The sequence below is a fragment of the Melopsittacus undulatus genome, chromosome 8 (genome assembly GCF_012275295.1).
Source record: "Melopsittacus undulatus isolate bMelUnd1 chromosome 8, bMelUnd1.mat.Z, whole genome shotgun sequence".
Taxonomy (NCBI): domain Eukaryota; kingdom Metazoa; phylum Chordata; class Aves; order Psittaciformes; family Psittaculidae; genus Melopsittacus; species Melopsittacus undulatus.
The window spans coordinates 11,479,262-11,491,421 of NC_047534.1; the positions used below are offsets into that span (position 1 = coordinate 11,479,262).

The 12,160-nt window shown below is 49.7% G+C and overlaps 1 protein-coding gene across 7 annotated transcripts in view; it reads left to right on the forward strand.

The window, feature by feature from the left end:
* RHBDF1 (rhomboid 5 homolog 1) overlaps positions 1–12,160 on the forward strand; it is a 37,329-nt gene that overhangs the window by 20,959 nt on the left and 4,210 nt on the right. For all 7 annotated transcript variants that reach the window (XR_004081065.2, XM_005152507.3, XM_031052322.2 and 4 more), the window contains exons 4-12: positions 3,085–3,298; positions 5,059–5,265; positions 5,957–6,079; positions 6,221–6,381; positions 8,610–8,861; positions 9,593–9,704; positions 10,449–10,523; positions 11,087–11,248; positions 11,355–11,455. Coding sequence is in view for 6 of the 7 variants with exons in the window: in XM_005152507.3 (XP_005152564.1) it covers positions 3,085–3,298; positions 5,059–5,265; positions 5,957–6,079; positions 6,221–6,381; positions 8,610–8,861; positions 9,593–9,704; positions 10,449–10,523; positions 11,087–11,248; positions 11,355–11,455 (1,407 nt within the window). In the remaining variant the exon portion in view is untranslated. The remainder of the gene's footprint in view (positions 1–3,084; positions 3,299–5,058; positions 5,266–5,956; positions 6,080–6,220; positions 6,382–8,609; positions 8,862–9,592; positions 9,705–10,448; positions 10,524–11,086; positions 11,249–11,354; positions 11,456–12,160) is intronic.

The window sequence follows — 12,160 nt, forward strand, 5'->3', positions numbered from 1 at the left end:
GTTTGGTTGTTTCTCTGAGGTCATGCTCTCAGGTGGAAGCCACTGTCATGTTCTGCTGTGAATGGGACTATGGAAGGAGATGGGGAAGTGTTGGATGCAGGTGGCTGCTCCCCTGCACAGCCCTACAAGTTCCTTCCCTTCAGCTATCTTTTCTTTGCAGCAGACAGGTACGGTTTCAGAGGAGTCAGACCCTGCCCGCTCAGGGGCACCGGGTGGGCAGGAGTTCCCTGAGAAAGCGGCAGTCCCTGCCCCGATCGTTTTTCAGGTACTGGTAGCACTGAGTGTGAAACTCACCCCTGCATGTGTGTGCAAGGGCTGTTGTGACCTGCACAGATCCTGTCTGTTGCTGGGACTGTGCTGCCTTCCCAGGGCTGGCCAGGTGGCCTGCAAACAGACCAGAGTGAGAAAGTTCATGTGCGCTTCTAACAAAAACCAATTGTCACTCCTACTAAATATGTAGGCAGCTGTCAATAAGTAGCATGGACTAACAAGCTGTCCACCCGCCAGCCTCACTCCCTCCTGCCTTTCCTAACAAGCTGTCAACCTCCTGGTGTTCACCACAGCTGGAGTATCTCCCTAGGGCAGCCACAGCTCAGCCTGCCTTCGCTAGCATCAGTGCAACATGTGGTGTATGCATATGTTGGCCCTAAAGCCTCCTTGGGACAGAAGGGGAAGGAGAGAAAGCAGCACTGAACAGATGCTAGTTATGTTGGTCCAGACGGGGCTCAGAAGCTGGGAATGGAATAGAACACCCACTCATTCACTGTTGACAACATGGCTTGTTCTAATCCAAATATGACTGTCTTTCTTTTGAGGTGGAGGTCTTCGTTTACTTAGCACCAAGGAGATGAGCCACTCCAGGAGCCACAATAGCCCATCAACCACCACCCCAAGACTGGAGCTTAGTAGACTTTTAAATCAGACAGACAATGTGACTTTGTGCATGGAGAGGACTGGACCTAGAGTGGACTGGCCCAGGAGTCCGTTCCTGTCCTACCTTCCTCACTCTGGCACTGTGTCTACCTTTGGCAACTGCTTATTGGTTTTAGGCTTTCAGAGCTAGTTAGCTCAGTGCAATAGAAGAGCAAGAGCTGACCTCTGATGCTGGTTCATTTCTTGTTACAGTGCATAGGATGTGATGGGGCTCCCCAGCTGGACACAGACATTCAGTATCTGCCCACATACCCTAAACTGTAGTCAGCTCTCCTGGCCTATCTTGACTAAGATCAGAGAGTAGTACAGCTCTTTACCCTGGCCCAGTGGTGTCTATGGCAGTTCAGGACTGGTCCTCACAGTACAAAACAGCTGTGCTAGTGCTTGTCCTTCCAGACTAGCGGGAGCACAGTTTCAGAGGACTTTGAGGCTCTGCTGTTGGTAAAATGGGCCATTCATCAACAGGTTCATATGGCAGAAAATGACCCTCAAATTTTTCCCATTGAGGAGTTGGCCTCATGAGTTGTTACCCATGAAATACTGGTTACAGCTGTGTATGAGAAGCCCTCTGAGTTGTAAGACTGTCTTGTGGTATATGTTGTGCTGCATTTTCATGGCCAGAGCATTACCTCTGTGCTGTAGGCTTGGTTTGGGTCTGTCAGGCCAGGTGCTGACCCTTCTGCCCCAAACAGAGAGAGATTGCTCTGATGAGATGTGGGTCTGTGGAAGCAGAGCAGTGCTCTGAGATATGCCTGTAGCCCTGTCTTTGAGGTCTGGCCCCTCTGGACTTGCTGGAGGCATTTGAAGGCAGTTGGGTCAGTGAGGTCAGGTAAGATCCAGCAATTGCCCAGGTGACCTCATACCAGCTGAAGGATCTGTTCTGGATCCTCTGGAGAGGCTGAGGGCAGTGTGTGCTGGTTTGCATCTGGAGATTTTAGCTGGAAAGGCTGTGGATTTCAAATTCACATTTTTACATGGTAGCAGGACATCTTCACCTGTTGGTTGATGGTTTTTGCTTGGTGTTGTACAAAACACAGGAATACTTCCCTGTCTGTAGTGCAATGACTCAGTTCCTCTGTGTGTGACCTAGTTCTAGATTTAATGCAGCCTTTATTCCAGTGTATCTTTTCATAAACCCTTTGTGATCTGTGAGGTCTTGCTTCTCAGCAGCTGGAAATCCTGCTCTGGACCCGGGATTCTGAGGCCAGGGCATGGGATTTGGCTTGGAAGAACTTTCAGGTTTTGACACCTGGGCCAGACAGCTGTAGGCTGATGCAGCTTGTCATCTTCTGAGGAAAGATTAATCACAGTGGGAAAAGGTTGGCTGGGCTATGATGATATTTATAGGTGTAGGGTATCAGCTGCCCTGCAGTATTTGAAGTAGGTTGTTAGTCTGACTTGCTCCCTCTCTGCCTTCCTTGGGATTTTGCTTCTGAACAACTGCTCTTCTGTGACAGCAGTCACTTGGCAGCAAACCTACCTCAAGGCTGCAACTTTGTGCTCCTGCCTTTGCAACCAGCAGCTTAGAGCTGTGTGTGTTTACCTTAGCAGAGATCAGGACCAGAGCAAACACTTGCCTTTCATGTTACCTTTGAGGAGGGTAGAAATCCTGCAGCATGAGACGGAGAAGTTGGGAGTATCCTGGGAATGTGGGGGAGGATGGGAGAGAACAGTGAATTCTGGTGGCTCTTGGGAGAAGCTCCAGAGCCATGGAACAGTACAATCCCACAATGGGGATGTAGAGCTGCCCTGGAGATGGTAAGTGTTTTCAATAGACGGGTTTTAAAATTTCACCAAGCTCTTTTCTGAGTTTCTGTTCCATCTCTTTCTTTTTAGAAAAAATAAGAGCAAATTGTTCTTTCCACACAGCAAATCTCCCCTGTCATTTATCTGTCATTTTTCCTGTCATTTATCTGTCATTTTTCTTCTGTCTTAAGAGACAGAATGCCGTTAATGGTTCAACATTTCTGGCCAGTATCTGTCAGGTTGCTAAACCAGCTGAGGACAGGCTGTGAGATGCTCATGGGGAAGAGTTCTGTGTGCCTTTGAATTGGGCTGGACTGGAAGAGGCCACCAAGACTTTGGACTTCTCATGTGCATAGTCCAAGCAAACATAATGCTTCTTTGCACTTGTATGCTGGCATCTTTCAGAGGCACAGCGGACTGGTTTGGGGTGAGCAAAGACAGTGACGCTACTCAGAAATGGCAGAGAAAGAGCCTCCGCCACTGCAGTCTGCGGTATGGGAAGCTGAAACCTCAGGTCATCCGAGAAATGGACTTGCCCAGTCAGGACAATATTTCTCTAACAAGCACAGAGACTCCTCCTCCACTGTATGTTGGACCCTGCCAGCTGGGCATGCAAAAGGTGAGTAATTTGGGACAGATTCGATGCCATCAGGCGTTCCCTGCACAGTGTCTTTACCACTTTGGCAGCTGTGACCTATCTGCGGGCTTAGTTCTGCCTCAACACGTCTGAGCTCTGTGCTCAGACACTTCTCAAGTCTCAGATACAGTTTGGCAGGCTCCTTCCTTCTCTCCAGTCTCGTTGGCTGAGGTCCCTCACCTGTTTTGGTGGTAGGCTTAGAGCAGTGTTTGTCATGTTGTGAACTATGGTGGTGATTAGATGTGTGCAGCATGTCCAAGAGTGCTCAGTCTGGGGGTTTTGCTGTCATTTTGCAAGGACAAAATTCTGTTGTACACAGATTGGCAAGTACCCTGGACCCAAATATACAGTAACAGACCTGGTATCACTCAAGACAATTGCCTAGTGGATCCTTGACCCAGGCAAAATGCAGGCAGAAGCACAGCTACTGTCCTCTTATATACCTGGTTGTTTTAAGAATTTGGAAAGTGTCTTTTGTATTAACAGTACTACAGCTCTGCTTACAGGTCCTCAGAAATGGTGTTGAGTGCCTGCAAATGGCATCTCCTAATTCCCTCCTCCTTACCTTCAAGTATGACCCCAGGGAACAAGACCCAGTCAAGCACATCCAGTGAGAAGCACTTCAGAACTAACCCACAATATCCCTCTGCTCCATTCAGTGACAGTAACCCATGTGGTTGATTACTGTGCATTAGTGAGCACCACTGCAATCTGGGCAAGTAGGGAAACAAATTTCAAAGCAGGTTAGTCTGTCACCTGAAGCCTGACTGTGTCACTGAAGCAGAGCATTTTGTGCATCTTTCAATCAAATTTCACCTTGTTGTGCTCTTTCCTGATTTCTTACTAGCTAATAAGAGTGTCTTGCAGTTAGTCTTTGGTCTTAGGAGACTCAGAAATACTGTTGGGCTACATGAAGTCAGAACACAGTATCAGTAGGTGAAAGCCCATAAAGCTTTGTGTTGAGTGTTCAACTGCAGGTTAAAAAAAAGCTCGTAAAATGTTAGGATAAAGCATAGGAGTCTTACAGAAACCACAGCTGTGATGATGTAAGGACAGAGAGGCAAGGTTTGTGGCTGAAGGCAATATTTTCATTAGGTTGGTTTGTATGTTTGGAAGAAGTGAGGGCTTTGGCCTGAAGAGTCCCATAGAAGGGCTTGCAGCTCCTGGAAGGTTGCCTGCTTTTTCCAGCTGTTAAAACTTAATTAATGGAAGCAGATGTAAATATACAGTTAAGCTTCAACAGGATACTGTTTAAGTCCTGGACTTTCCTGTATCAGAAAGGAAATTAACTGGAGAAAGAGCATGGCTGTTTCCAGGGATTTCTCAAACTCCTGTTCAGACAGCACATTCTCTGATTGTGCAGCTCACTGGCACAGGAGATGAATAGAACCAAGAGCTCAGGAAGGGCTGAAGGAGGTTTGGAATCTTCTATAAGCACCAGGAACATTCCAGGTGAAAACAGTCAATCACCAGCCAAAGAAAAAGAAAAAAAGGTGGGAAGAAGGGAGGGCAGGGCGAGAGGTTTGAGGATTTAGGTTTGAGGCTTACAACTAGGCTTACCTTGCAACAGGTTAACCTGTATCTCCCTATTGTGGAATCTTGTTGGTCTGTCCAGCCTGGTTTTTGGTCAGTCCAGGGAACCAGGTCACTGTCATGGTCTCAAGGCATTTGCTTGGAGGGAGGAGGGCTTGGCAGGGGAGGGTTTGGTTGTGAATGGACTGATGGGCTGCTTCTCTCTGCAGATCATAGACCCCTTGGCCCGCGGCCGAGCTTTTCGCATGGCTGACGACAACGATGGCTTCAGCATCCCACACACACCAATCACACCTGGCGCCACATCGCTCTGCTCCTTCACCAGCTCCCGCTCAGGGTTCAACCGCCTTCCACGGCGGCGGAAACGGGAATCTGTCGCTAAAATGAGTTTCCGAGCAGCTGCAGCTTTGGTGAAGGTACTGTCGGGGGGGTAGCAGGCACCAGGCACCAGTCTGGTGGTGGGGGCTCCATCCTGAGAGGAGAGAGGGAAGGAGCTTCTGAGTGGAGAGGATGGGAGAGTAGTGGTGGAGGGGAAGAAACTAAGCCATCTCCTGTTCTGCTTCAGCCATGTGCCTAGGAGGCAGGGATGATAGCTAGGTTTTGGTACAGGTCTTGTTTTCCCTTTATTGGCCTGCAGGCTTTGATTCCCACAGCCAGCAGCCTTAGAGCGTTCCGTCAGATCCAGTTCAGCCTGCCTGGACCTCTTGGCGGTCCATCTGCAGCTGGTCAGTGGTCATGCAAGAGCAGAAGTACCTGAAGCTCTTACTGTGCAAGTCTTCATCCTGCCATGTGTCTGCTTTCCTGGGCCCAGGGACCTTTTTGCTGTGCCTAGTACTACCTATCACTTTGGTTTGGTCAACATTGTACAATACATGGTAGAGGAGCATGTTGCAAGCCTCACCACATGGGAGATGGGCACTGTGGATAGAGAAGTGGGGTAACACCTGTGAGTCTCACCAGGAAGGTGTTGTGCATCAGCAGGTCTGCTGTGCTCCACACACAAGTGTGACCCAGCTCAACACTTGGGCTCCCTGTGAGGTGACCCTGCATGTGCCTGGGGTTCAGGGTTCTCAGTGGCTTGATGCAGTTTTCTTCCTCTGGCTGCAGGGGCGCTCAGTGAAGGACAGCACCCTGAGGAGAGCTCAGCGGCGCAGCTTCACCCCAGCAAGTTTCCTGGAGGAGGACACAGTGGATTTTCCAGATGAGCTCGACACTTCTTTCTTTGCTCGGGTGAGGGCAGGGCTCTGGTGTGATACTGGCAGCAGAGGCGGTGCAGGATTGTGCTGTGGAGAGCAGCACTGCTTTGTGCCAGGGCTGGTGTCTGAATGTGATGCTGCCTTCTTCTGAGGGGACTTCTGTTTCTCTGCCCAGGAAGGAGTCCTTCATGAGGAGCTCTCTACTTACCCAGATGAAGTGTTTGAGTCACCATCAGAAGCTGCAATCAAAGATGCAGAGGTGAAACCTCAGGATCAGACAGATCTCACAGGAGGGGCCTTGGACAAAAATGAGCTTGAAAGAAGCCACTTGTTACTGTGAGTATCCTCCTGGAAGCTGCCAAAACCTAACATGGGGTGGCCAACCTGTTCAGAGTGGAATAGTCAGAGAGGAAGCCAGTATCCGAGTACTGTGGCTCAATGCAGAGCCCAGAGCAGTGCAATAATGGGTTTTCTTTAAGGCCAGTTCAAGACCTCCTGCCCCAGCTACCCATGCATGTGAAAGGTGACTCTGAGGCCACCTCTGCAGTCTCTCCAGCAACTTCCAGCCTCACGTGGTGTGTTTCTGAGACTGTATCATGCCTTGAAGAAACAAAAGACACTCGTAATTCAGCTGTGAGGATGCTGGGGGCCCAGCCTTCAGCTATGGAGAATGTAGCAAAGACAAGAAGGCTGTTGCCATTGCCACAGTCACCAGGAGCTGTTGTCTTGCTTGAAGGAGTGGTGTGAAGCATTGCTGAGTGTCGAGCTGGGCTACATTCCTCACTTGAAATGAGAGGTGTGGCACTGATGCTGAGAGCCCTACAAATATGTGGGTGGTACTGTACCATATGCTTAGATTTTTTCCACCTGAGTAACTGGTACTGAGTAATTGCCCTGTGTTGTTTCCGAGTCAGCTCTAGCTTAGCTGGCAGCTCACCCCAGCAGAGCTCTGCTGGGTGTGAATGTGGAGCAGACAGGGAGGTCCTTGTTGTGGTTCTGCTGTTCACAGCCCATCTTGCTGTGTTGGTGCTTTCCCTTCAAGTGTTTCCAAGAATTTGACTCAGTCTTAACATAAGTGGAAGCGGCAAAAGGTGGGAGTTTGTTGTCACTCCTCTGAGACAGTCTCAGTCTTCTTTTCTCCATTTGGATCTCCTTAAATAGTTTTATTTACTGAGGAAAATGCATTTCTTTCACACTGCAGAGAACTATTACCAGAGTCGTAGTCGGGTGTCCTTTTAGGTGGCTGGGTGTTTATTTTGGCATAGGCAGATAGCCCAGCACTGAAAATATTAGGAACTGGCATGTCCGTAACACAGAAACCACTTGAACTCTTGGGGCAAGAGCAGGCTGTAATGAAATCTGTGCTTTCTGTTGGAGAAGGGCTTCCCAAAGGGAAGCTGGGACTTTCAGCTTTATAAAAATGCATTTTCTGCAAGGTGCAATCTTGAAAATATCTGAAGTTTCACATCAGTATTTTTGGATGAGGAGGTTCAGATCCTCCCTCATGCTGTTACTTGTCCATACTTCATGATCTCTCCAAGATGCTGATCTTCTAGAACAAAGTCTGTCAGCTGTATTGTCTGACCACTTCTGAAAACCATTATCTTTGTGTAGAGGGGGTTGTTTAGAAAGCCAGAGAAGGTAAATTAGACTAGAGTGCATGTGAGGGACATACCTACCATGTTGTTAGGCAGTGAGCAAGGGTGAAATGGTAGGTAGGGTTTTTTTGGTCAGGGTCTGAATGCTGCAGACCTGACCTCCAGAGAGCTGTTAAAGAGCAAAGAAACCCAAAAGCATCTGAATATGATGAGACTTCCAAAGCAGGTCCTGATCACCAACAGCTTGTGCAATGTTCATCCCATACTCTGTTTTGGTAAAAAAGCCTTCCTTTAGACAGTGCTGCTTGGGATTTTTAGTGTGTTGTTGAAGCCTGGTTTTGTTGTTCTCACAGAAATGCATGCATTGGTGCAAATAAAGGGAGGAATGGAAGGCAGATTGTGGGAGGTAACAGGCACAGCTTGCAGTACGTGACAGTGTCACTTTCTTGGTCAGGAAAGCTGCTTGGATTCCTGCTCTTCTCCTCTGTCTGATTTGGTGTGCATGGGGGTTTGACTTGCCAGCTCAATCACAGTAAAGTGCTTTAAGAGTGGGGATTTCCAGTGCTGGGCTAAACTATGCTTCCATTTCATAGCAGAGAGCAGAGTAAGAGGAATGAAGCAGAGGGAAAAATAGATGTGCATGAGGCTACAGATGCAGCCTCCCCATTTTAGCATGTTGTTGAAACCGTTCTTTAAAGCCTTGAGAGCTCCTCATTGGTGGGGCTTAGTGTGGCACGGCTGCCTTATACACCTTCAGTGTGCAGTCCTGCACTTTCATCGACTGACACTGGGTAACCCTTTGAAATACAGCTTCTACTCCATGGCACCTTGTCTGCCATTAGCTGCTGCTCAGCCCAGCTGAGGTGGGAAAGACAGGGTCTGCTGCCACTAAAGACCAGAGAAGGGCTTGTCCCCATTGCTGTGCCATGCAGAAGGAAACCATTGCTATCCCACTTTTTATTTCAGCCCACTGGAGCGAGGTTGGAGGAAGCAGAAGGATGGGGCCCTGGCACAGCCCAAGGTCCGCCTGCGGCAGGAGGTGGTGAGTGTCAGCCCACAGAAGCGTGGCCAGCGCATTGCTGTCCCTGTCAGGAAGCTCTTTGCCAAGGAGAAGAGGCCGTATGGCCTGGGCATGGTGGGGAAGCTGACAAACCGTACATACCGCAAACGCATCGACAGCTATGTCAAGCGGCAGATAGAGGACATGGATGATCACAGGTGAGAGCTGCAGTCATAGACTCAGTCCCAGCAAAATCAGTAATTGATCAGGGTAATAATTGATTGGGATTGCGCTTGTTGTACTATAAGCGCATTGACAGCTATGTGAAGCAGCAGACTGAGGACATGGGTGATCACAGGTGAGAGCTGCAGTCATAGACTGCATAGTCCCAGCAAAACTAGTAATTGATTGCTGTTGTCCCCTGGTGACTTAGGTCACTGTCTTGGGGTGGTTGGGTGAAACTGCTGCTGGGACCTCCCCAGTATCCATTGAAGTACAGTGCATGTTAGCATCACCATGCACTGGGAGCTCACCCTGCTCCTCACATTGAGTTAGGTGTTTGTATTTCTGCTGCCTGGAGGGCCTTCAGATCTCTGCTCCACCACCACTATCCTGTGATGAACAGGAAGGCTCTGAATCCCTGTCTCTGATCATTCCCCTAAAGTCATTATACAGCACACTTTGGCATCAAGCTTATGTGTTCTCAAGGATGTTTTCTTGGAAAAAGGTGGCTTGCCCAGTGTAATGTGGGAGTTGGAGTAAACAGGGTCTGTGCCAGCAAGACCTTATGTCATTGCCTCCAGTCCTGTGCATCCCTAGATCCTGGCCATTTATCTTATATTCTGTCAAGGTTCCTGGGAAAAAACAGCAGCTTTTCTCCTGTGTTCTGTGAGTAGATGTAATGTGCCTGGGTTTCTGCCTCTGATATTTTCTCTTTTCCTTCATCCAGGCCTTTCTTCACTTACTGGGTCACCTTTGTACATTCACTCATCACCATCCTTGCTGTGTGCATCTATGGCATTGCCCCTGTGGGGTTCTCGCAACATGAAACTGTTGATTCAGTAAGTAAATCCCCCTGACTTGCCAGGAGTGTGATTGTGTTGTAGTCTGCAGCTGACATCAAATTATAACTGGCACAAATCATGGTGGGCTCTTTGCAGGCTCTAGTTGTGTCTGCACTGGGAGCCCTTTCAAACTACCTGTTCTCCTCCTGGTGACCAGAAGGATGTTCATAGCAGGGAAATATTTCAAACCTAAGTTTTTGCAAAGTTGCAGGATTTTGCTTCTGCCAGGAGAAAAACTGACCTGTCTGACTTTGAGAGCTGATCTTGAAGCTGTTTGTAGTCTTCCTGCTGTTGTTAAAAGTCTCTGAGGTACATATCTCTATAGCTATGTCCTCACTCCATGCAGGGGATGCCCTGGTGAGCTTCTCATCTATGTAGCTGACAGCTTTCAGAGCACTGACACCAGCACCTGGGCTTATGCTGCCAACAAATGTTGTTTATGCTTCTGAGCTGTGAAGCTTTTTGCAGGCTCTCAAGCCACCCCCAGGTCTCCAGGCCCAGGGATTTCTTGAAGTAGCCAGAGATAGACATTTTAAATGAAATCTTAAGATGAAGATGCTCGTGCCTTGATGGGGGTTTATCTGTGATCCTGCAAAAGACCAATTTTGAGAGAACCGTGCACCCAGTCTGTGGCTGTGGGGATTTCTGTTCATCCTGGGTGCTGTTTCCACCAGCCCCTGCTGTTTGCCCTGCTCCCCTGTGTGCAGGAGCTCATGGGGCTCTCACTTTCTCTCCTTGCAGGTCTTACGAAACAGAGGGGTTTATGAAAATGTCAAATACGTTCAGCAGGAAAACTTCTGGATTGGGCCCAGCTCAGTGAGTGCCATTGCCTGGAACTTATGGTGGGCTGATGGGGAACTGCATGCTGCAGCCCTGCCACTCCAGGGGCTGGAGCTTGATGCTTGCTAGTTGGACCTCCCATAGAGCCTGCTGTCATTGACAGGGTGCAGGTGGTGCTTTTGGCCCCAACCGTCTGAAGAATGGGTTACCTGGAGGATTGGGCCTTGGCACTCCTGCTTTGTACCCTGTTCCTGCAAAGCTAAGCATGGATTAGAGACAATGCAGGAGCTGTATGGGGTGTGACAGATTTCTGACACCATTCCCCCTGGGAATGGCTGTTGTGTCCCAGTTTCCCTGCCCAGCCACAGGACTGGCCTTTCTGAGGTCATGGACAAGGAAAGCCCTGAACTTTTGTTCTGGGCTTGACTTCTTCAAAGTGAATACTGGGAGTATGCCTGAAGTTGGGCTTCATCATGTAGGGCTTGTCCCTGGTCTCTTGAGTCCTGATAGGGGTACCCCTTGCGGTTCCCCCAGCCTGCTCTGTCCTAGCCAATCATTGCCTGCCCCATGGCTTAGCTGAGTGTTTCCATCTCTGCTAGGAGGCCCTGATCCACCTTGGGGCCAAGTTCTCACCGTGCATGAGGCAGGACCAGCAAGTGCACAGCTTCATCAGTGCCAAGAGGGAGAAGGAGAAGCACTCTGCTTGCTGTGTGCGGAACGACAAGTCAGGCTGTGTGCAGACCTCAGAGGAGGAGTGCTCGGTGAGTGTGGTGGCCCTTTTGTGCTGTCCCTGCAGGCTCAGGGCCACTTCTGTTGATGCTTCTCCCACCCTGGGCTATATGGTGATAGCTCTCCTCTTTCCTGCAGTCCACGCTGGCCGTGTGGGTGAAGTGGCCCCATCACCCCAGCACACCAATGTTGGCAGGAAACAAGAGGCAGTTTGGGTCTGTTTGTCATCAGGACCCCAGGTAGGTTCTGCTTAGCCCAGCTGTCATCCTGTGGGGACAAGGTTGCTGTGACAGTACAGTCAGAGGCATGAAGTCCCACACCAGTTGATTGCTGGATGGGGTAGCAGCTGCTCTGGAGGCCAAGGGACAGGTCAGTGAAATCCCTGCTTGCCCCAACAGCTTCAGGGGGGACCAAGACAGAGCATGATATTTCTGCTCATCCCTAATCTCCATTGTTGTTGGCTGCTGGCCTGCATAGTGGCCTGTTGTGAACTGTGGGTACCTTTCTCATCCCTCTCCCCCTCCTCACCTACTCCCCACACAAGCTTCCTTCTTGGGGTACAGCAGTCACTTTCCCAGCACACCTCTGCCCCAGCGCCCTGCCAGATGCCATGGGACACGTTTGTCCTCTGTCAGCATGGGCTGATGTAGAGCTGAGACCTGCTGAATGCCCCTCTTTCGGATTGTGTCCACCTGGGAAGGAGCCAATTCATTCTGAGCAGCTGTGTACTCTCAGATGGCTGCCTTTGTGCTGGAGCCATGATCTCTGCCCGCTGGAAGGAGGCTGCAGCTTTGATCAGCACAGTCTTGGCTGATCTGACGTAGCATATCACCAGCCCCTTGCCAGGGACAGAGGGGAGCTGTGGGACCACAGCCTGGGTGCAAGGACAGTGTGGTGTTTCCTGGGGGCATCTGGTGCTAGGAAGAGTTATTTCTCAGGCTGAT